Source organism: Cyrtonyx montezumae, unplaced genomic scaffold (genome assembly GCF_038088225.1).
Source record: "Cyrtonyx montezumae isolate F1298 unplaced genomic scaffold, pur_monq_1.0 scaffold_3, whole genome shotgun sequence".
Taxonomy (NCBI): Eukaryota; Metazoa; Chordata; class Aves; order Galliformes; family Odontophoridae; genus Cyrtonyx; species Cyrtonyx montezumae.
The window spans coordinates 49,985,990-50,008,461 of record NW_027072034.1 but is presented as its reverse complement, the minus strand read 5'-3'; the positions used below and the strand labels follow the sequence as shown (position 1 = coordinate 50,008,461).

The following is a 22,472-nucleotide window of genomic DNA, read 5'->3' as shown; positions in this document are numbered from 1 at the left end:
CATGAACAAGAAAACTGATTTATTATCTGCATTTATTCCTAGTACTAATTTTAAGAAAAAGTTATGGTATATGAGTCCTCTCAAAGGCTCTCCATTGATAATTTCTTGAACAGACATTTCACCTGCAGCTGACAGGCAGCTAGCTGCCTCTGAACTGTTTGACAAAGCAGGCCTAGGTTAAGCACAGATTTATACTAAACCTCCTTTGTGGAGCAGCTCACTTGAAGCAGTTCTGTCTTTTGAGGATGGGAATACATTCCTGATGCATTGGACTTGCCTTTACATCATTCAGAAAGTAAATGTCCTTTGACCCTTGAAGAATACCCTAGCACCAATCACAAAACCATAGCTGTTCGTGCATCTCAAGCTTGGAGAGTGAACTCTACTTGTCCAATGAATTTTAACACACTGCCATTGCTAAGAGATGCTGTCTGCCTGGATATGGCAGGCACTGAGGTACTGAGCACATGTGGGATCTAACCTTCCTCACGACAGGGTTTGCAGATACTCCAAAAGCAAAGCCTCTCTAGGAAGTTAAACTGCTGCTTTGTGGAAGCTGAGATGGCAGAGGGTCTGAGGACAACAAAATAGAGCTGCTGTGAAGTGTGTTTCTGCTTTGGCACGTGTATTTGGCAGGACCTTCTTGAACTAGATGTCTTGACATGTCAGTTAAAAATAAATTGATACCCAATGGTTAAAATGGGGGTATGCCACAAGTCACCAAAATATGAGTATTTTCTCTGTCCTTGTTCAGTTCACTTGGGTTTTATTGGTTGTGTTTGTTTGTTTTGTATAACAATAAAGAGAAGTCTGGCTGCATGGACTGAGTATGTTGCAATCAGCTATTTTAACAATACACAGTTTTGCAACCAAGTTTCATTTAGACATAAAAGAGGAAGCTAGTCAAGCATGTTGAAGTTCAGCCAGTTAGAAAAACCCCTTATCTCCTAAGGGACTTTCTTTCTATACTTCTGCACTATAGGGGATTAGAAATAAAACACGTCATCTTAGAAGTGCATTTGAAAAGGAAATAAAAACAGAAGGTTGCGTTTTAGGGTAGGACAGACTCACAGGAAGCTTTAAACTGATTGCAAGACGACTAGTGTTCTGTACTGATCAGCTGCTGATTTTCAAAGGTAAGAACTAAAATATACTACGTGTTACATAAAGACCTGAAAACATTGCTCTTGCTTAGCAAGGTGGCTTGGTTCTGTTTGTGAGGGATCACATCTAGTAGCTGATAAAATGAAGATATACTTTTTAAAACTGTTGTGAGTGCATGCATGTGTTTGCAGAGTCATAGCCACCAGCCACGGGCAATTTCTGCTGCCTCAGGAAGTGATAAGAGTATCTCAGAAGTGCCATCTGTCTTCAGAGCCACGACTGACTGTGTTTGTGAATGTAAAAGGAATATTGATTGGTCCTGTGATCTTTCTAAAGACTGTCATAAAGTCATACCAAAATATTGTACTTCAAAATACCTTTAAAGGAAGTCTTACCAGATGTATTGCTTTTACCATAGCAATGGAATTTTTTTTGGTCTTTCTTTACATAGTGGCATGCTGTCCAAATCATCTTAGGAGTGGAATACCCTATTTGTAAACTTGAAATAAAAATAGGCACCGTGGATTGGGATTTGTATTAAAATATGTTCATAGAAAAATAATGAAAAAAACCCACCCTAAAAATAAAGACTTTTTGTCATTGTATTTTCCTAATTTAGAGCCAATATTCTGGTTCAGTACAGATCCCTTCCTATTTTTCACACCCTACAGCAGATGTGATCAGTGTTTCAAGGCTTGTTCATTTCCTCCCTCTTCTGGGAAAGATCCTTCAGCATTTTCTATCTTCCTTCCTTTACTGTTCATTCTTTTCTGTATCAGTCCCTTATACTTCAACTTCTTAGATACAAAATATTTCAGACCAAATAGTTCAGTCATTGAGACAACTAACAACTCACTGAAATAAACGCAGAAATCTAGAGACATGAAATGACTTCCACCCTGAAGGATAGCACAGTGTAGAACTATTTTGCAGTCAAGTTGCCTTTATGAATGTGGAGCTTGATCTGTTCCTGCCTCATTTTGTATTGCTGCTTACAGCTTTGTGTATTAGATGTAAAACGCTATCAAATCAAATAGATGGTGTCCTAAATAACTTTGTGTAGGTATAGATGATTAAGGAAGGGGAGAGTAAGAAGTGATGAATCAGGCTTGCTTTGTACAGGGCTTCAAGGAACTTCAACTAATAAAACAGAATTAGATGGGAAGTGATTTAAGAGCTCAAGAAGCCCTGTTTACCCCTATAGAGTTTTTGTTGTATTTTTATGGAAGCCTGTCTCACAAAACTTCAGTTAACGGCACACCACCAGTCAGACATATACTGAGGATTTTTTTACCCAAGAGAAGCCAGCTGCTCTTGAAGTTCAGTGGCTATACACTGGTCAAACAAGAACATTCATCAGTACAACAAACATATAAAGTGTACTGTGTCACTGAGGAAGGAGATATACAGGATTATAATTCTCTCAAACAAGTAGGACAATTCAAACCTCAAAGAGCAGCCTCCATTATGTTTACTCAAGCCAGTTCTGGACATTGGACATTATCCTTATCAAACAGAGTTCAGACACTAAAAATCCTTAGGTTTCATGCATTAAGAAAAGGCTACACTCATCCATATGCACAGCTAATTTCACTACCTTCTTCACTGTCCTGATTTCCTCATGCTGTCATCCCAGGAGCTGGTAAAAGGTGACCTTTAGGTTCTGCAGCATATGCAGGCTCTCTGCCCCAGCCTATCCTGCTTACCAGAGTACCTCTCACATCCATGCACTGAAGTCTGAGGTGGATTTCAAACCCTGATGAGAGAATCAGTTTCTCCATAGACAATACAAGTGTCTGTTAAGATTGGGCAAAAGAGTACTAAAGATGAATCCACAGGATTTTGGTTCCCTTGAGATAAAGGCTTTATTTACAGTCCAATCTAGTAAGTCAGCTAGAACTGAGTTAAGCAATGCCAATAGCTTAACTAAGCTATACTTAAAGCTATACCCTCTGCTATAACTTGAACTGAACAGCAGAATTTTAGTGCTGTTCAGAGTCTCATTCAGAGAGCTGAAAGCCAGACATCCTCCATTTCAAAACAGGCTTGTCTCTTCTGTGAGCTTACAATTCCCTCCTTTTGCATTGCAAAAGAACATCCCTTTCCCTGCTGAGCTGTGATCCCAGCTGGCACCATGCTCTTTCCATTCTCCCTAGCAACTTTTGATCATGCTCAGGTTTTTTATGTAGGTCACAATTCATCATATATCTTTGTGTACACCTCTCAGGCTTTCCGTAAGCTTTCTGCTTATTCTGAGCCAATAACTCCCATTCTATTTGCTTGCACTCAGATTCTAGCATGAGGTCTTTAAGCAAACAGTGGCACCATCTCCAGGCATTATATTCCAGCAAATTTGCTGCCACTTAGAAAATAGTAGAATACCACTGTATTCTCCACATGGCTTTAAACATTCATCCTGTCTTCAGGCTTTTTTTCCTCTGAAGAACTGAACAAAAACCCCAGGGAAGATGATATGCCTTTTGAAGAGCTTCTGAGAGTAGTAAAGACTATGGTAACAGAAAAGAGTGTAAATCAGACAGCCTTCTTCCTGTGCCTCTGCTGCAATCTGTGCTTAGGTAAGATGCAGATAACTCCCATTGCTGATGCAGTAACTGCACAAGGAAATATCTATTCAACTCATATACCAAGTGCATCAGATCAATATTGTAAACAAGACTGTTTTTCCTTGTGCAACAAAAGTCACACAATTATTTTCAGGACAAGAGAAGTGAATGTTGAATTTAAGGAGCATGAAACAGTAGATATAATTCTCATGCACTTGGAATCTTAGTGTATACACGTGTATGGCACAGAGGGGATTTAAGAGAAGAGACACAAGAAAGCAGAATTAATGAGAACTGTCATCCCTGTCTGATATAAAATACAAAAATTAAGGGTGACCCAGCTGAATGCAGTGATGGAATAATGTGGGATGGTTATATATTATTAGGACCAGAGACACACGTAGCTCACTTAGCGTTCCAGCTCTGAACACTTCCTAATAAAATTTCAATTAGAATTCCTAGCAGTTTTTGGGGTGTTATCAGATGAGTGCCAGTGTTTGCAACCTTCTGAGGGTAGCCTTGTAACTCTGAGAGCCAAACATGCAATTCCTAAGCATGATGGGAGCCTGAAGTTTTTGTATTTGCTATTAGTGTAGTCTCAAACTGTGTGCTCTAAACCTCTGAAAACAAGTACTGCAGAATGCAGCATGAAGAAATGAAACCAGCAGTTTCATTTCAACTTATGACAGAAACAAGATACATCTGGGCAGAAGAAAAGATAGATGTGTCACATGCTACCTGAGCACACGTGGCTTTGTGCATGTTGGTTAAAAAGTGAAGAGGCTGCATGTTGTATTTTCACTCATTTCTCAGAATCAACATTAAAAATGTGTGTAGGAATAAGTGCATAACAGTTCCAGAGTCAAGCTAGCCTAAGTTGGTGATTACTTGGCACTAAATCTTTGGCCCAGGGAGCAAAGGAAGGGAACAGCCTTTGCACTTCACAAGGAGGGCAAGGAAGGAGAAGGAGGAGAGGGAGGTGGGCTCACAACCTGAACAGCTCAAGCATTTCGGTAAGATCTCTGGTGATGCTTCATCCACAGCTAAAATCTAAAGCAAGGCAACAGCAAGGTACCCCACGTAATGCCAAGCCCCAAATATGCATGCTCTTTTTTGCCTCTCATGTAAATAGACTATATTTCACTAAATGTCACCTGCCTGTGGAAATCTCACACAACTTGCAGCAGCAGAAGGGCTGCAGGGTCACCAAATCAAGTGTTTGGATACATTAAATTCTCACGAACATTTCGTTTTAAAGGAAGTTTATTTTTCATCCAGCTGCCTTCTTCATAATGTGGAAATGATTTATTTCCCTTCTGGGGAAGGTCTCATGCTGTCTTCTTGCCAACATCTGCATAAAGTCCATAGTCAGGATTTAGCCAACATTTATTACTACTGCAGCATTTTGCATTAGCAACTGTAACACAAGAAAAGCCTTACTAAGAAACGAAAATCTTTTCACTCTTGTAAGTGAAGAATCTAACAGTCAACAGCAGCATGGAGTAGTATGGCATGTGCCAGAGAGATCCCACCTCTCTGCTCACAGTGTGAGGTATAGTACTCAATCACAGCAGGTGTTTTGACAAATAACTGGAACATATGCTCAAATGCTGTACAGACGATACCCATAAGGATTAAAGTGGTATGAATGGATTAAACAGTAAGTGAAAGAAGTAATCACTGTTTATACAAAGACAATCTATTTGCTTCTTTATCACAAGATATTTTATACTAAGGAAAAATCTATCTATGTAACTGAGATTTACGTTCTCTTTGCCGAACCACCGAATTTCTTTATGGCATATTTCCTGTGAATCATGTCTTTGACATCTGTTTAAATAAAAGACACAAAGGTGGACATAATAACAATTATATGACAGTGGAACTGCTTAAACAAGAGTAGAACATTTGGTGAAGTGCAAAGACATTTCTGTTCCTGCTAGTGAGTCTTATCTTTCACTGACAGCATGTCTACACAGATTCTTAATACTGAGCTGCCAGCTCCAGTACCTGGAGAGGGTCAGTGACTGCTAGAATGGAAACAATGATTTCAGAGCTGATGAACACATGCCTCTGAGAAGTCTTGCTTATGCCACTGACATCTTAATGTCTAAAAATTACAGAGAACTCCATCCAGCTTATCATGGAATCATAAAATTGTTTGTGTTGGAAGAGATACTTAAAGGTCATCTAGTCCAACTCCTCTGCAATGAACAGAGACATCTACAGCTTCATCAGATTTCTCAGAGCTCCCTCTAGCCTGGCCCTGAATGTCTCCAGGGGTGGAGCATCCACTGCCTCTCTGAGCAACCTGTTTCAGTGCCACACCACCCTCAATGTTAAAACAAACAAACAGATTAACAACAACAAAAAAACCCCACTTTTTCCTTATATCCAGTCTAAATCTTTCCTCTTGTCTTATCACCACAGACACTCACAAAGAGTCTGTCCCCATCCTTTTTATAGCCCCCCTTTAGATAGTGACAGGCCACTGTCAGGTCTTTCCTTCGCAGCCTTAGCTTACTCAGCCTGTCCTCATAGGAGAGGTCATCAGGAACATTTCTGTAGCCCTCCTCTGGACACACACCATGGTCCACATTTCTCCTTTAGTCAGGACTCCACATCTGGACACAGTACTCCAGGTAGGACTCATCAGTGCAGATTAGAGGGCAGGATCACCTCCCTCGTCCTGCTGGCCATTCTTCTTATGATGCAGCCCAGGATACAGTTGGCTTTCTGAGCTGTGAGAACACACTGCTGGTCTGAGTCCAGCTTGCCATCCACCAGTACCCCCAGGTCCTTTTTGATAGGTCTGTGCTCCATGCTTACATCCCCAAGCTTGTACTGATAGTGGTAGTTGCCACGAGCCAGGTGCAAGACCTTACATTTGGTTTTGCTGAACATCTTGAGGTTCTTTTGGGCCCACTGCTCAGGCCTATCTAGGTTACCCATGCAAAAGCAGTTAACGCTAATTTCACAATCTGAGAATTCTTAGTGAAAAGGGAATCACACCTGCAGTCACTGAACAATATCGAAAAGACAGGGTTACACTTTAAATATTAATCTAAAATTAACACAGTCCAGAAACAGGTGACAAACCACACACAATAAAAGTTGCTTCAAAGCATTTGGGAAAGGTGGGGAAAGCCCCTGGCTTCTGAACTGAAATGGCAAAGTATGAATATGTAAGTGTAAACTATTACAGCTGTTATTACTGTAACAAACCACTTGTTCCTCTTTTCCCAACTCACTTGTCTTTGAATGGATTATCCATCCCATACACTATGTTATACAGAATATACTTTGATGTGTGACTGAGTTAACATCGCAATAGGGAAACAAACTGATTGCTTCACTAAGTCTCCCAGAAAGACAGAAGCTTGTTAATACTCAGATTGGAAAGATATCTCTGTAGCTAGTAACAGAACTGTGAGTACAGTCACCACTCAATGACTTGGTAATGAACTAACGATTTCTTGTCATTTTTCTGTCTTCTGGTGGTTCCTTTGTTTTATTGGAGGATGCTGTCGGAAGGTTACCTTTACAGAATCTCCTACCTCTGTGAAGACTCTGAGCTCTGCACCGACCAAGCAGTGGAGGAAATGGTGTATGAAATGAGGTCCATTAATTATTTCTCCAGGGATGAAGCACAAGGAAAAAGCCTCCTTCAGAGATGCAGGTCTGCTGGTAAATGCATTTCTTCAATTCACTCTAGAGGCAGCAAACACAGCAGAAAGCAGAAAGACTGTCTCCAACAGCCCATTCAGCACCCACTGCCTGAAGGACAGACATCTCCAGCTATGGATATCTGCGAAGGGCTGGCAAGAAAAGACACCTACCTGGTTCCATCGTCCTGCAAAAGCATTTGCAAGAACTACAATGATTTGCACATAGCTGGGGATTGCGTGGTACCTATTAGCTCAGTGACAACTGATTTTACCTGTGACAGTGGCATAGGCCCCTTCCTGGAGTCATCAGAGATTCCTCTACCTATGGAGTCCGTGCGGGTCCCCCCCAGCGAGATGGGCCGCAAGCAGGCCCAAGGTTTCTCATCGTGCTGGCGTGTGGCAAGCTTGGTGCCACACCAGCAGCCCCTCTCTGACTCTGCCCTCAATGACTACCTGGAGCAGAAGCTTACGGAGCTGTACAAGCAGTACATCATGGACAGCACAGCCAACAGAGCGTCCCCCACTCAGATCCTGGCCTCAGAGCTCATCATGACTAATGTAGACCACATCAGTACACAGGTATCACGAGAGAGGAAAATGGAGACCACCAAGGCCAAGGACATTGTAATCAGCCGCTTCTTGCAAATAGCCAGTGAACAAATATTCTCAGAAATTAGCACGCCCAGTTTGCATATTTCCCAATATAGCAACACTAATGTGTAGTATTTGAATGTCTGCAGTTAGAAAGCTGTTATGTTCTGAAAACTCAAATTGCTCTTCTCTTTTAAGACATCTTTCTGCTTCATAAAGATTTATTTACTATCAACCAGTTAAATCTTCCAGCACATATGAAGTAAAAATATCTGTACTTGCAGATATGCGCCAGACAATTCACAGTTTTTTTAAAAAGTTTTTCCCCAAAGACCTATTTCAGTGAGCTATGGACATTAAAAAAATTTTGGTAGAAAAATGACTAAGAACATATGACATTCTTCCAGATGTTATCTTTCTTCCTTTTTGTCTGACATCTCACTTCAACTTTCCTGCCCTGGAATCTGCCTTACTACCTGAGGGCCCGTGTGAAGCTATGGCTTACAACACTGAAAGCATGAAGACTGAAGAGCCTCAGAAATAGAGAATTCAGACTGGCCCACCTCCCTGACCCAAATAGCTTCACTATGACACCCCTTCAGCTGTTGTTATAATCTGCTCTCAAACTTATCAAGTGATAGGCACTTCAGAGTTTATTCTATACTAGCTCTAATTATTCCATATGTGTCTTCCTATTTAAACATTTCTGCAAGCAAAAACTGTTTCTAGACAGACATCATCAGTGGGAGTGTGCATGTGGAAGCTGTAGACTTCATGGTATGAACCAAACTTCTATGGTGGATGCCTGTGACCTGTGTCTGTCAGCAACCTAGAGACCTGCACCTGTGGAGTGTCCAAATAGGGATAGTGGTGATAATAAAGAGAATTCTACTTCATCTTCCCCTCTTATTGAAGAGAATTCCAAACTGACGAATTAAGGCTAAGTCCCAGTCCCAGTCATTAATGTGAACATTTCCTTTGACCTTTGGTCAAGGTTATCTGAACCTAATAGATTTCTAACAGAAAGGTCCTTTTCTGTAAAACACTTAAAAAAGAGGAAGAAAAGAGTAATTAGCTGCCTCATGGATAAGGATGGTTACCCGTTTTGATATGTAACACACTGGCAACACCAGTCCATGGTTGGTTGAATTTCCAAGTGTAAGTACAGTGTAGATACTAATTTATAATAAATATTCATCAAATGTTTTTATGTCAACGATTCAACTCTGTTGTTTTGGCCTCTGTGTTCTTTTTTCTTTTTTTCTTTTTTTTTGGTAAATGCAAGGCATGCATTTATGTCTATTTCAAAAACGATGTAGCATAGTAAAAATGTCAGTTTATTTTATAGCTGCTCTCTTCCCAGAGATTGCTGGGATGGCTCAGTATACTTTTCTGCTTGTACGCTGAAGAGGTATAAAAAAACCTGTTACTGTATGAACATTTTATATGTGAATCTGGGGATCATACGTCTGTTGCCATAGCAGCCTACCCCGATACTATTATTCGGCAGTACAAGATGGATAATTTCTGGCTTATAGTATTTCTAGATATGAAATGCAAGTTACAAATAGAAAAACAATATTTTTAAGGGAAACATTCAAAGTAATGTATAGTTACACATACACACCTGACACTTTAATCAGAGGCCGTACTTGATTCTCACACTAAACTCACTGCAGAGAGTACATGCTGTGTGAACAAAGTAGCATTTTATCATCTGTGACTCAGAAGGTCTTGATTCTCCTAACTAGCAGGGTTGTGACTGAGAGCTACAGGAAGCACCTGTTTGCCACAGCCTCCATTCTGAGAACAGATTTAGGAAATAGTAACAGCACCTGGGAAACAGTCTGAGCGTCTTGCCCACAGACTATCATGGAAATGCAATCTCATTTACTGGGCTGACCCTCAAGCTGCTGTGGCAAAGTGCTGCAATCAGGCTTGCGGTTGGATATTCCAAGGAGAGAGCTACTTCTGCAGGGCACTACAAAGCAGTGCAGGCAGGTCATTGGTGTAAGTGAGACAGAAGTGCTGTTGCATTCAGGGGGCACACTGGATACTTATATGGGATTCACCAATCAATTACAAATTATCCCACTTGTATGAAGCTTTCTTCTAAGCAAACTGCTTAGTATGATGACACCTGCTTTCACAAAAAGGTCCTATTTTATGTTTTTGAGCTGACATTTGCAAATTTTATTCAAGGAAGGGTCAAAATCATTGTGGAAGCTAATTTATTCTTGAAAGAGAGCATTCAACCACGTCCTCCCAAAACATGACTATTTTCTTTTCCCCTGCTTCAGAAAAAATGCCCAGTTCACTTTGAGCCCTGGTGTGTATCTGTTTCTCACATGAATTACACACCATCCCCTATACCGAGTAACTCTTGAACGTAAGGTGATTTTGCATAAGCAAACAAATATTTCTTACTTTCGACTGTGCTCAGATGAAAGTTCATTTCAATGTCTGTCCTCCTTTCTTTAAAAACTAATATTTCTCTGCGTGAGTGCCTCTCTAGGTGCGGCTGTTTCCAGCTAAAAGCCCTTGGATAGCAATTAGGCTGCTATTACCATGAGTCAGGTTGTTATCTAAAGGGATTACCATCTTCTCTCCCCTTCTCCCTCACTCCCTCCCCTCCTCTTCTGCCTCAGGGTCAAACGCTTAAAGAGAGAGATCCCAATTTTTTTAGTAGCTCTGTTAAATAATCAGTTTTTAGCTAAGGGCACATAGTTTTTGGACATGGGCTTATCACAATGCTGGTGGCGTCCCAGTGGCTGAGGAGTGTGGTTTGAAAGGAGAGCACGTAGTCTGGCCTCACAGTGCTTCCTGGCAGAAGAGCTAAGTGAGTAAGGTCACTTGAGAAGGCAAAAAAAAAAACAAAAAAAAAAAAACAACCCAACAACAACAACAACAACAAAAAAAAAACATAACAAAGATTTCAATAATAGATCAGTTTGTTGCTATTTTGACCAATTGTGAAGAAATTTATCTCAGAAGGACAGTTTATAACCACCTTCAGCATATTCTAGCAGCTTCCTCTGGCATTTCTTACAGAACATATTAGTCACTGCTGGTAACATGACTATTTGCATCTAGGAGTTGTATTGTTGATATATAGTGCAACTGTGTGCCTAGGAGTCCAAGGCTGCCACCACAGGGCCACCAGACAGGCCTGGGATCTTCCTGAAAGGTTGGGTGTCCAGTGTGTGCAGCACAAGCCTCAGGGAGGAGAAAAGAGAGAGAAAGGGAGGTTGTCACGGGTTGGGCTTATCCTTTATGCCAGCTCTGGTTGCTGGTTGTGTGCCAGGACCTGATGGCTGGGGAAAGGAAATGGGATATAAAGCGCAGGCTGAGCTTTGTGCTGAATGTGAAAGCAAGTATTTCACGCTCCGATTGGTGTGTTGAGATGAAAACAAAAAGCTAAGCACCTAAAACTGAAATACATGAAGTTCTGCAGCAGCTGGGCATGGTGCTGGAGCTTCGGAGCTAGGGCAGCTGCTAGGGTCAGGCCCAGGGTAAGATGAGGGCAACCCGAACCCTGGCTCATTCCCACTGCTTACCAGACCTTCCATGGCCACAGAGCAGGGGGAGCTCATCAGGTCCGTCCTTTCACTGAGCCTCTTCCTGCCATGGCTTTCTCTCAGAGATGAGTCCACCAAGGAGTGCCACTAGCTGTTAGTCTGGGCTTGGGGACAAAGTGGTAAAGGGACTACATGTTTTGCTACCGTGATTACTGGAATTTCTGTGAAATGTTGTTTGTTCTACTGTGGACAGGAGAGAGGACAACTTGTTCCCCTTCAGGAGGGATAATCACTGCCTTAGGGAGATCACCATGCTTGAGTGATGAGGTGGCTAAAGATTTTAAGCCAATACCCAGATATGAAAGGCGTGTTGCTAATTGGTGGAGCTAGTGATTTGCCACAAACCTCACTAAGTGCCTTTTGTTGGGCTCATAAAGGACACTGTGTGCCTCTGCCAGCTGCTATGCACACGCTGCACTGTGCTCCCAGAGTACTGCATCTCCCACAGACGGCTACAGCGGCTACTGAAGGTTCAAGAGGAGCAGGAGCAGCTCCAGCCGCACTAATTGCATACAGCTTCTCTTCCAGTGTGAGCCAGCGGGGCTGGCTTCAGCTCAGTAAGTAACACAGACCAAGGGCCATGTTATTCTGGATAAAAGCATCGCTGTAGTAGAAATGCCTGCCTAAAAATAACTAACATGTAACAAAACAGAATTTTAGGTCAAAATGGAATTATTCGGTGCATTGTAACACTGCTTCTGCTGTATCAGGAAGAGCTGGCTTGTCATCTCCCTGCTGTTAATGCTGACAGGATTAGGGTGACTTTTCAGAATATTAAGCAGGCTTCCCAAGAGCTGAATGGAGCAGTGCTCCCAAGGCTTGTTCTCAGACCTTCTTACATCTTTGCCAGGGAAAAGGTCAGGTGAACTACCTTGTCTGAAATGGAAATGCCCTTAAGGAAGATTAGAAGTGCCTCATTTTGAATTAGCATCTGATTACTGCTGCACTCTGTGGTGCCTCCAGCATTACTTTCCTGCTTTCTCACTGCAAAAGGCTGGTGACCACATGCTCCTACACTGCATGTCAACATGCCAGAGCCCTCAGGGGTGCTCTGAGGCCTCCCTTCCTCTCTCCCTTCCTCCCTCCTCCTGCCATGCAGCCTCATCTAATGTGGTTGGCCTGATCTCACAGCAGCTCTGCAGCCATGCTTCCCTGCGACTGCACTGGAAGTAGGAGGACTTAGGTAACTTATGTTGATACAATTTGCCATTTTTCATGTTTGAACACAAACTCCTTTTCTTAAAATTGGACCCTGTTGGTGGCTGGGAGTACCACAGAATAAAACAATCAAACCAACAACAAAACCAAATGGTAGATATTTAAACACTACCATTCTAACACAGGTAGCAAAATTTGAATCATTTCCAGACAAACAGTGCTCATCAAAAGAAAGAAACATATGAAACATTGAAGGCAAACATTCCAGAATTACAGTGCTTATCTAAAGCATTACAATTAGAGGAAAAAAAAACTGATTTATGGAGCAGTGAGTTTTGCATTAGTAAGGTCATATTAAAAAAAGCACAGCAGATTTCTTTTAGGCCTGAAGAATTCAAACAACACTTGGATTATTCAATTATATGAACATAGAATTTATTATTTATAAAAAACATAGTCTAACAGGTAGGAAGAAGATAAACTATCAAAAGACATTTTCCAAAAATCAGCACTGATGAGGCCAGCAGCTGACCCTGAGTGGAACTAGGCAATCACAAATCACTGTGAATTAAGTGCTGAGTATCAGAGTGTGCATAGCAGAGTTTAAAAAGTGGCTGCTGCTCATGCATCCATCTCTGGGGGACTGAAGTGACTCAGGAGCTGCAGGAGGGAGTGACAGCTCTTATCCTCAGGAAGATTGATTTTTGCTGATTCACAGATGAGAAATACTCAAATTGCATCTGGAAACATCTGTTCCTCACTTCTTTAGGAAAGATGCTGAAGTTTCCTTGTTTTTGTCAGTGTGACCAGCTAGCATTTCTTCCCAGACCATGGACAGTTTTGGTACTGAGGTGCTGTGCTGCTGCCAGGCCTGCGCACACAGAGCAAAGAGGCCTCATGGAGTGCAGTGCCTTTCCATGTCTGTGTGCCCCACCGGAAGCCATCATGGACATCCCCTGCCCTGCATATACAGCTGCTCACCTTCCTAAGTGCCTCTCTCCATATTGAGAAGTATGGATGACTGTGGTTCTTAGTCCCAGCATCTTCTAAACTCAAGGAGGGACTTCCATGCTTGACAAAACCATGGCTCAGGACATGTTCTTTCTTAATATTCACAGGCAGACAATGCACATCCTCTTATTCTCACCTGGTACATGCATCAGAAGCTCTTCACTTTTCTTCTGTAAGAAAAATCAGAAAAAAATGTATGCTTCAGGCTGTACACAAATTAATTGGAAATATGCAAATGAAATTGCTGCAAAGACATTCTGCTTCCTATGAAGCTGTGCAGGTCATAGCAGACAGCTATGAATCTGAGACTAGGAAAGAAAATTTGCAAGGTGTTTATTAGTAGAAAAACAAACAAACAAAAAGCTAGGGGAGGTTGTTCTTAATTCGCACAATTACTTCTGCTTTGTTTCAGACTATCTTCTAAAACCCCTGTGGTAAGTTTATAGTTTGAATTCCAGTGAGGCTACCAACTCTTTGTAGACATTTCCTTTAAAAACTTCTCTTAGCATCGTTGATCTGTCAGCACTTGTTTAATTTCATTTCATTTCTCCTGATGTTGCTTTTATAAATATCATCTTTTCACTTTTTGTATACCCCTCTGACCTTGCAAGCATTTCATGTGCTATTCTTTGAAATAAGGGTACCATAAGTACATTAGACATTTAAATATACTGTGCAGCTCTAAGTTGTCATTTTTTCCTTTCTTCCTTCTTTTAATTAATTTCTTTTAATTTAGGCCTCAACAACTAAACTTGGAAAAGAAGCTGGAGATTTAAGTCATTGGAAAACCAATTAAAATGAAACAATTAGAACAACATGCAGTTCATAGAACACATCTGCTAATATCTCTTCTGTTAGCCTATGGTCTGTTGACAAAAATTTTCCAGAGGGATCCTCTGGACACACAGAAACCTTAAAGATTTGCACAGAATGTCTGGTTCTGTCTGCAGGCTGGAAAAATGGAGAATGATAGTTGCTAGAATAATACTCCCTAAGTCAACTTGAAACTATTAAAATAATAGATTCATTCTTCTGTAAAATAACACATTACTTCCCAAGCAGGAACATGATTATTTCCTAATGACTTCATCATATATCTAAGGTACTGTGTAAAAGTCCATTAATTTGATGTCAGTTGTCATTACATACACTATAAAGGTTATTGAAATATTTGTGTATTGAAAATAAGAGTACTGTGTTAAAAGTTCAAAAGCAGTTGTAAGAAGATAAAATAGTTTGAGGTGACATTCAGTTTGTATCCCAACTACATACTGTGAAATGAAGTTCATTAGTGACCTGTTTCTTCATTCTGCTCACACCATGATTAGCAGCGTATCGGAAAAAATCCTTGATGCATAGTCCTGCGGCCTTTGATCCTTATCTAGGAATTGCATATTTTAAACAGCAATAGCGCAAAAGAAAATGAAAAAGAATATGTGATATTTCAAATAAAAATTAAAGAACATGTGTGAGTTTTTATCACTTACTCCAATTAAATAGCACTTTTATTTTCAAGTCATAAACTCAACAGACTGAGTCATGAAACAAAGTGCTAAATGAGGACATCAATTGAAAGACTTTAATAAAGAAAAGAAAGCAAATTTGTCCAATAGCTTGATCAAATTAATTTAATTGAACAGTAAGTTCAGTGACATGTTTGTAAAGCTATGTGTTTAGATCTTCCCACTTAAAGTTGCCAGTATGAGACATCCAAGTTTGCTAATTTTGTTGGTAGCATCTGTGTTTGCTGTTATTATTATTGTTATAATCCTCCATTGCTGGAGATGTTCAAGACCATGCTTGAGCACACTGGGCAACCTGATTTGTGGGTGACAGCTCTAGCCATGGTGGCGGTGTTGGAATTAGATGATGTTTAAGGTACTTTCCAACCCAAGCCATTTTATGATTCCATGATTCTATGATTCTATTATTTTGCTCTTGATAGATGGGATAAGAATAGACTGTTACTAGATACACTGTAGTTATTTTTATTCATGTTTTATGACATAGAGACAGGATAGCAATGGAGAAATTAAGACAGAGTAATGATGTAGTCAAAACAAGGATTTAGAAATGAAAAGAAGTTTGGGAGAAGATTTCTCCTTTCCTTTCTCCTTTCCTTTCTCCTTTCCTTTCTCCTTTCCTTTCTCCTTTCCTTTCTCCTTTCCTTTCTCCTTTCCTTCCCTTTCCTTCCCTTTCCTTTTTTTTTGACATTTGTATCATGAAAGTGAAGAGTTAAGAGAATTTTAGGAGAAATGCAAAAGAAATGATACCAGGGACACGAAGCCACAGAAACATGTGGAGGAGATTAAATTTAAAAAGGAAGTGAAAGTGTAGGAGAATTGCAGCAAGAAAAAGTGTAGTGCCCTGGAACCTGGAAGGTTGAAATCTAATTTTAAGTTTGGATGATCAACAGTTCTGTGAGAAAAAAATGTAGAGATAATTAGGAAAAAGGTGGCAAGGAAAACAACAAGTCTGTCTCTTCCAATGAATTGGAAAATTAGAGTCATTTAGCTACAAAGACTGAGAAGATCTGATCAAAGCATGAGGAAAATCAATAATTATGTTATAGGAGAAAAGGAGAGAGTAGGAAATATCTTAAGATTAAGAAATGTTATCAAACTGGACAAACCAGATGGCTGTTATGAAAGTCATGGTACTGTTGGTTAGAGACATGTGGGAAAGAAGCCCAGATGGTGACTGGACTGAAAAAACACGGTGAGAGATCAGAGAAGCAACTGCTCTGAAGAACTGACCAGAGCTGCCTAACATCGTGGAGAAACATACAGTCAGGGGGTTGTGTGAATAATTACCCTTGGATCTGTAGGTGTGTAGGAGGCTGTGGAGAGAAAAAAAATGAAACTTAGGATGAAAACTGAGGAAAAAACTTATGGGTTCGTATCACAGGAGCTGGGAGGTATGAAAAGACTTTAAAACGTTGCACTCAGGAGGAGAGAATGAGTGCAAAAACGAGAGTGACTGAAACAAAACTCTATTGTGTCCAAGAAACTCTAAAACTTTTTTCTAGATCCTTTGATCCAGAGCACACAGTGTAAACCTGCAGTATAAGGCAGCTATGTGAGTAGTACTGATCGATAAGACATAATTCCTTAATACATTTTAAAGCTGAAGGAAATGCCTATACACTCCAAATGCATGTTAACTCAGAAATGGAGTGGTCATTCCACACAGATGGTAAGAGAAAGAGAGGAAGAAGAAATGAGGTGTAATGGTTCTGATGTAGCCTGACAAAAGTCACATCCAGGTTCCTCTTTTTGTCTAAGATTACCACATTTCAATATTTCCTCTAGATCTTCCTCTAGAGATTTTCCTACTGTGCTATGAGTCAGAGAGACACAGCAACTAGGGTAAAGAGGTCATGATATCACACCAAAGTTCTCTCTACCTACTTAGATATATGAAGTCATTTTGTTTTATGGAGTGAAACAATAATGAAAAGAAAGAAATGCAATTGGGAAGTATCCTAATTGTAAGTGGAAAAAACCCTTGATATTCTGTGATGGGAATTTTCTGCAAAGCTTACATGGTTCTTTTGATCTGAGCAACAGTTTGACAATGGAAATGCGTGTAGCCCTAACAGCTGACTCTCCCAATGTCCCTGTGAACAGAGAGCTGGCAACTTTCCTACAGTCCTCTCTTTCCTGTGTCTCAACTACTTTTCTTCTTAAAAATGAAGATGGAGAACAGAAATAGCTGATCATTTCTCATTCCTTACAGGCACTTAAGAGAAAGCGGTCATAGAGATGGAAAAGATTTTCCTAGGCAGAATGCATGGGAAATGATTTTTAACAACTTATAATCAGTTATATTTCTTTTACTTGTGCCACATACCATACAGTGGTATGTATTACAGTATTCTGTGTATATAGTATATAGTATTTATGCAAAGACATACTGTTGTTTTTATATGCTGTAGTGGAATCCAGAAATATGAAGGCTTTTGAAAATCAGGCCTCTAGATTTGAGATGGCCGAGTGGGACACTGAGGAAAAAAAAATGATTTAGAGCAGCTTGACTTGATTGAAGGCACATTTATACAGAGGCCTTGGTATCCAATTTCATAGATCTAAATTCCTCATGAATATGGTCCTTAATGCCTACTGTGACTGCATACTGTTTCTAGCCTTTGAAGGCGTAGATTTATGTAAAGCATACATTTGAGATGTGTCTTCATCTCCACATTATAGGCAACTAATATACAGTCTGAAGAAAACAAAATCCAAGGCATTATGTCCAGCTCCATTTTCCAGAAAAAGAAATTGATCTCGATTGAAAGGTAGAGAATTCTTATGGCTCTTTGACATAATGTTCTACGATTGCTTGGACTGAGTGATGAGTTAAACTAATTTTGAGATTTTATCATGCTTTGTAAATAAGGATCATATCTTTGACAGAAAGAGGGGTCAGAATTTGCTTTTTGTTGATATGCTTCTTTGGATATCATGGCAAACCCTGTAAGGGAAACGGATATTCATCTGAGTACTTCTGCATTTGAGAAACACTGGAAGTGGTGGTTGCTTCCTACCTTGTCTAGTACAGATGCTGAAGAGAAAAAACAAGATCGTTCTTTGCCTCTGAGCTATGAGCTCTGAAGGAAATAAATAGGTATGCAGGACCACAAGCAGATACCAAATATTGAGTGTAGCCTTTTCTCCCTGATCTAAATTTGTATGAATTTTTATATAAGCTGCAGAGCAACTTTGTAGCAAGAGCAATATTTTAAAGCTGTATTTAGTACTGTTTCTTCTCCATGTCTCAACCTAAGGCTTAATTTTGAAGTCTCTCTGATGCACATCCTTTTATCTCATTTAAATCATTTTTTTAATCTCCTCATTCAATTTGTCTGTAAATTAGAAAAAGAAAGCCCTACTACATCTGGCTTGAAATATTTTGATGAATGTAAAATGTCATCTTCAGACTTTCTTACTCCTTCAAAGTGTTAGAAATTGTTTAAAAATACAGTGTAGAAATGAGAGACCTATTATAGTCTCTAGAGAAACATGTTGGAACCAGTAGTGGTCCATAGTGCTCTGAGGTCTAAAATACTTTGGATCACTATGTGGTTTTCCTAATTGTCCAATTCCATTCTTGATCTCCCTGTGAAAAAAAAGAATAGACAATTCTTCATAAAAAATAATAAATTAGATGTATCAATTTCTTCCTGAAAGTGAAATGTCGAATAGAATGAGAAGAGGAGGGTCTTTTGACAGTCTTTCCATCTGTTAAGCAACTCAAGGGTGTATTAGCATGTACAAGTAGACCACTGAAATTGAGTGACCTCCATTTTCTTCCTTACTGTAAATCAGTTGCAAATGTAGTTTTGCTTTAACAAGAAAGGAGAGACAACAGCCTAAAAACAACAAATGACACGAAGGTGAAGACTGGATTGGCAGTAACTACTAAGGGATGTTTGTGCCTAATTATAGAAATGAATCAGACTAAAATCCTCCTTGAAAGACTCAACGGTGACTGAAGAACTAGCAAATATTTAGTCTGTGAAAGACAGAAGGCCAAGCAGAACAAAATAAAAAGCCTTTTCATAAGAGTAATTTAAAGAATGTAGTTTTACTCAGATTTAGAGATTTTTCATTTGGGTATTTAAGTCATACATCTAGTGCACATATTGAAAAAGGGCATTAATATTAAACAGGAAACAGCTGCATTGAATTCAAGAGCCAAACAACTAATTTTCAGGAAATATGTTAGTAGTACTACTCGCATTAACAGCCTCGTTGAATGTTGTGGTTATATTTAGGGTAGTGAAAATATATCTAAATATACAGCTAAAAATGGATTCTTTTTTTTTTCAATAAATTTGGTTTTAAATCCTTTTTATAAGGTTTACACATCGAGGAATTGTTAACTAAATGGGCCTGTGTGGCAATAATGTTAGTCCACAGCTCCTGTAATTGAAACACCCTATATAACATGCTCTTAGAGATGTCATATTGCTTGGCTTAGACGTGAACTGATTGTAAGTTCTGACTCAAGCCAGCTTCCACTGTGAACTTTAGTCTCAGACTGCTCACAGTTTTCAAACAAACCTCATCCTCCCAGAGAGCCATGTGAATCTGACATATCTTTTCATTATATATAAGCTCATAAAGAAATTAACATGCTGTTATGATAAATTCATTCATTAATGTGAAAGTTTGTCTGAGGATGGAATAAATGTTTGAAAATGGAGTGTTGATTTTAAATACTTCATACTCCTATAAGTAGCCAACAGAAGAAGAGAAGGCAAGACCAGAAGTGAGGTATGTGTAGATGAAAGAAGAAAGAGCAGCCACTGTTGGCCATCACTCACTGCAGTGGGATGTCTGCTAAGTGCAGCTGTAAGCCCAGCAGCACAGGCTGCCAGAACAACTTCTAAAATTCCTCTTTTTTCAGTCCCCCTGGGTGCTAGCTGTCTGTCCTGACACAGGCAAGTGTTCTCCTGGAAAGCAGACTTCCTTCTTAACACTAAAGGCTTGGCATGCCCTGGTGCAGAGGCTTAGAGTTCAATATTTGTACAAAAGTAGCTGGAGAATTACAGGCACTCTCAAATATTTTTTCCTTTTGTTTCCATGGAGGTGAATGATGAATGACTGAAGTTACATGGAGCAAAAGATGTAGGAGCATGCCTTAGCCTAAGACGTGATCATGCAAGAGCTACCCATTAACCCCAGAAGTATTTTTTTATACATAACGGTTGTGAAGAAAAGTTTGAAACTGGATGCAATATTTGCTTGTCTATCTGATTATGGAGAAAGACTGAAACAATGGCTCTGAGCAAAGAAGCCAGCATTACACATGCCAAATGCAAGCCAATTTCCATTCTTTTTTGATGGATGGAACAGAAAGTGAGAGAGGGGCTGGCAAACCAAAATCTCTCCTGCTGCTGTTTCAAATTCGGCAAAGGCAGCTCAGCTTCAGTGCTGCAGGCTTTCCCTGGGGCTCAGCCAGTACCTCCACCAACTGCTCTACTCCATAGATCATATCTAGAAGAGCCCAATCTCTTCATTTGTTATTGTTTTTACCTCCACAATGGAAGAGAGACTGACTTATGATTATGTTTATTTCACCAACAGCAGAAAGGTGTTCCCCCTGCTCTATTTGTACATGCTCTGTGGCCCTCCGGGCACAGCAGCAGAGACAAGAATGCAAAGGGGAATGACCGATTACATGTGGGAGCTTGGAAACAGAGGAGAAAAAGACACTGATCAATTTTTGAACAATTTCTCTGTTCCACTTCAAGCTGGAAGTTTTGGAACCGTGCCATCCAGTTTCTAGCCAGATTCAAATTTCACACAGGATAATTTCCCTGAGCTTTTCCTGTGGCTGTATTTTGATGTGAGGATTTCTGAGCTTTAGCAGCTCTTAATTCTAATTCAAATATTAGTGTGAGACAGCCCATGGAGAGGAAAGATCTCATTATTTTTTTTAGTTAGGATTCCACGTTTGGCAGGAGCTGTAGCAAGTGAATTGTACAAGGCTGGAAAAGGGCACATCATCATTCTGACGTGTGGTTCACACATTTCTTATGTTAAAATGCCATTACTTCTCAAAAAGCTTTTGAGAGGCAAACAGATTTTGGAGGCTTTCTGAGTGGATGACACGCAGTCTTACTGATGTCTGATGTTTTCAGCATCCAGATATTTCCAAAAGCAGACCTTTCAAACCCCCCTGTGCTACCTTTAGCGCTGAGGGAACCCAAGAATGTGGCAAGAAAATAGGTCAGAAGAAGCAAAGTGTTTGGGTACTAATCAGAAATGGAAAAAAACATAGGTAAAGGATTTCAGCAGAATCAAGATTTCTTTATCTACTTTTGTTTTTGAGGTGATAAAATACTAAAAATGCAACAGATGTAGTCCACAGCAGAGTCAAAGCAAAGTTGAATTAATCCTTTCTAAAGTCATAGCAGGGACAGTTAATTCTCATTTGTGGGCTGTGAAAGTACCAGTTTTTATTATTTCCTAGGACTTAACAAACAGAAGGTGGGAACAAAGGAAGAAAGGAAGACTCATTCATTGTTTCTGACATAGAAATTCATGTTCATCAACTCTCTTTTTCTAAGAGCTCATTGATACAGCAAGAAATTTAAAACACCTTTGCTCTGCAGATCCTGAGATAAACATCCTTTTTTCCATGGACTAAGAAAGAAACATTGCCCATCTCAATTTCGGGAGTTGTCTGGCTAATTTACTATGTGTAAGCAGAATAACAGATACGTGCTGTTGTTCAGTGATATTATATTATCTTATAAAAAGATATGCAGACAGATGAACTCCATTGTTTCTACTACAAATACAAATACAGAAATGTCCACGGAAGGCAGTAAATGGGTGTAAATCAAGGTGAATTTGAACAAAGTGTTGGGATCCCACTAATATTGATGCATATCCTAATGGCCATGATAAAGCCCCTGATTTCACAGAGCATGCACAGATTAAAAATCCAAGGTTAACACTGTATGCTCCAGAACAGCTGTAAAGCTGTAGGTAGGAACTCTTCTGCTTGTGAGCTTTGAAGCACTGGTGGATGCAAGAGGTGTTCTAGCACATGGTGAGCTGCGATGCCAGTGGGAGAGGAGTGAACACAAATAAATGGGAGTTGAGAAGAGGCTTGGCCAAGAGAAACTTGTCCCTCAGCTTTTCTTCACCTTCATACCAGGATCTAGAGGAGCAATATAACCAAGGACTGGTTGTGTCTGTGTGGTGAGCACATTTGCCAATACTGGAAAAGGGAGGGGCAAATTGTCATGTCTTTGCTTCCTCAGCCAGCAGTACTGCTCCTAT

The 22,472-nt window shown here is 40.0% G+C and overlaps 1 protein-coding gene across 1 annotated transcript; it reads left to right on the top strand.

Moving 5' to 3' along the window:
- The first annotated feature begins 917 nt into the window (after positions 1-917).
- TASL (TLR adaptor interacting with endolysosomal SLC15A4) lies at positions 918-8,200 on the top strand. Its single transcript, XM_065743978.1, has 2 exons — positions 918-1,136; positions 7,189-8,200. Exon 2 carries the CDS (start codon positions 7,190-7,192, stop codon positions 8,057-8,059), a length of 870 nt encoding a protein of 289 aa, XP_065600050.1. The 5' UTR covers positions 918-1,136; position 7,189; the 3' UTR covers positions 8,060-8,200.
- The last annotated feature ends 14,272 nt before the right edge of the window (positions 8,201-22,472 follow it).

Coding starts and splice junctions, on each gene's coding strand:
- TASL (XM_065743978.1), top strand. CDS start 7,190: ATGCTGTCGGAAGGTTACCTTTACAGAATCTCCTACCTCTGTGAAGAC.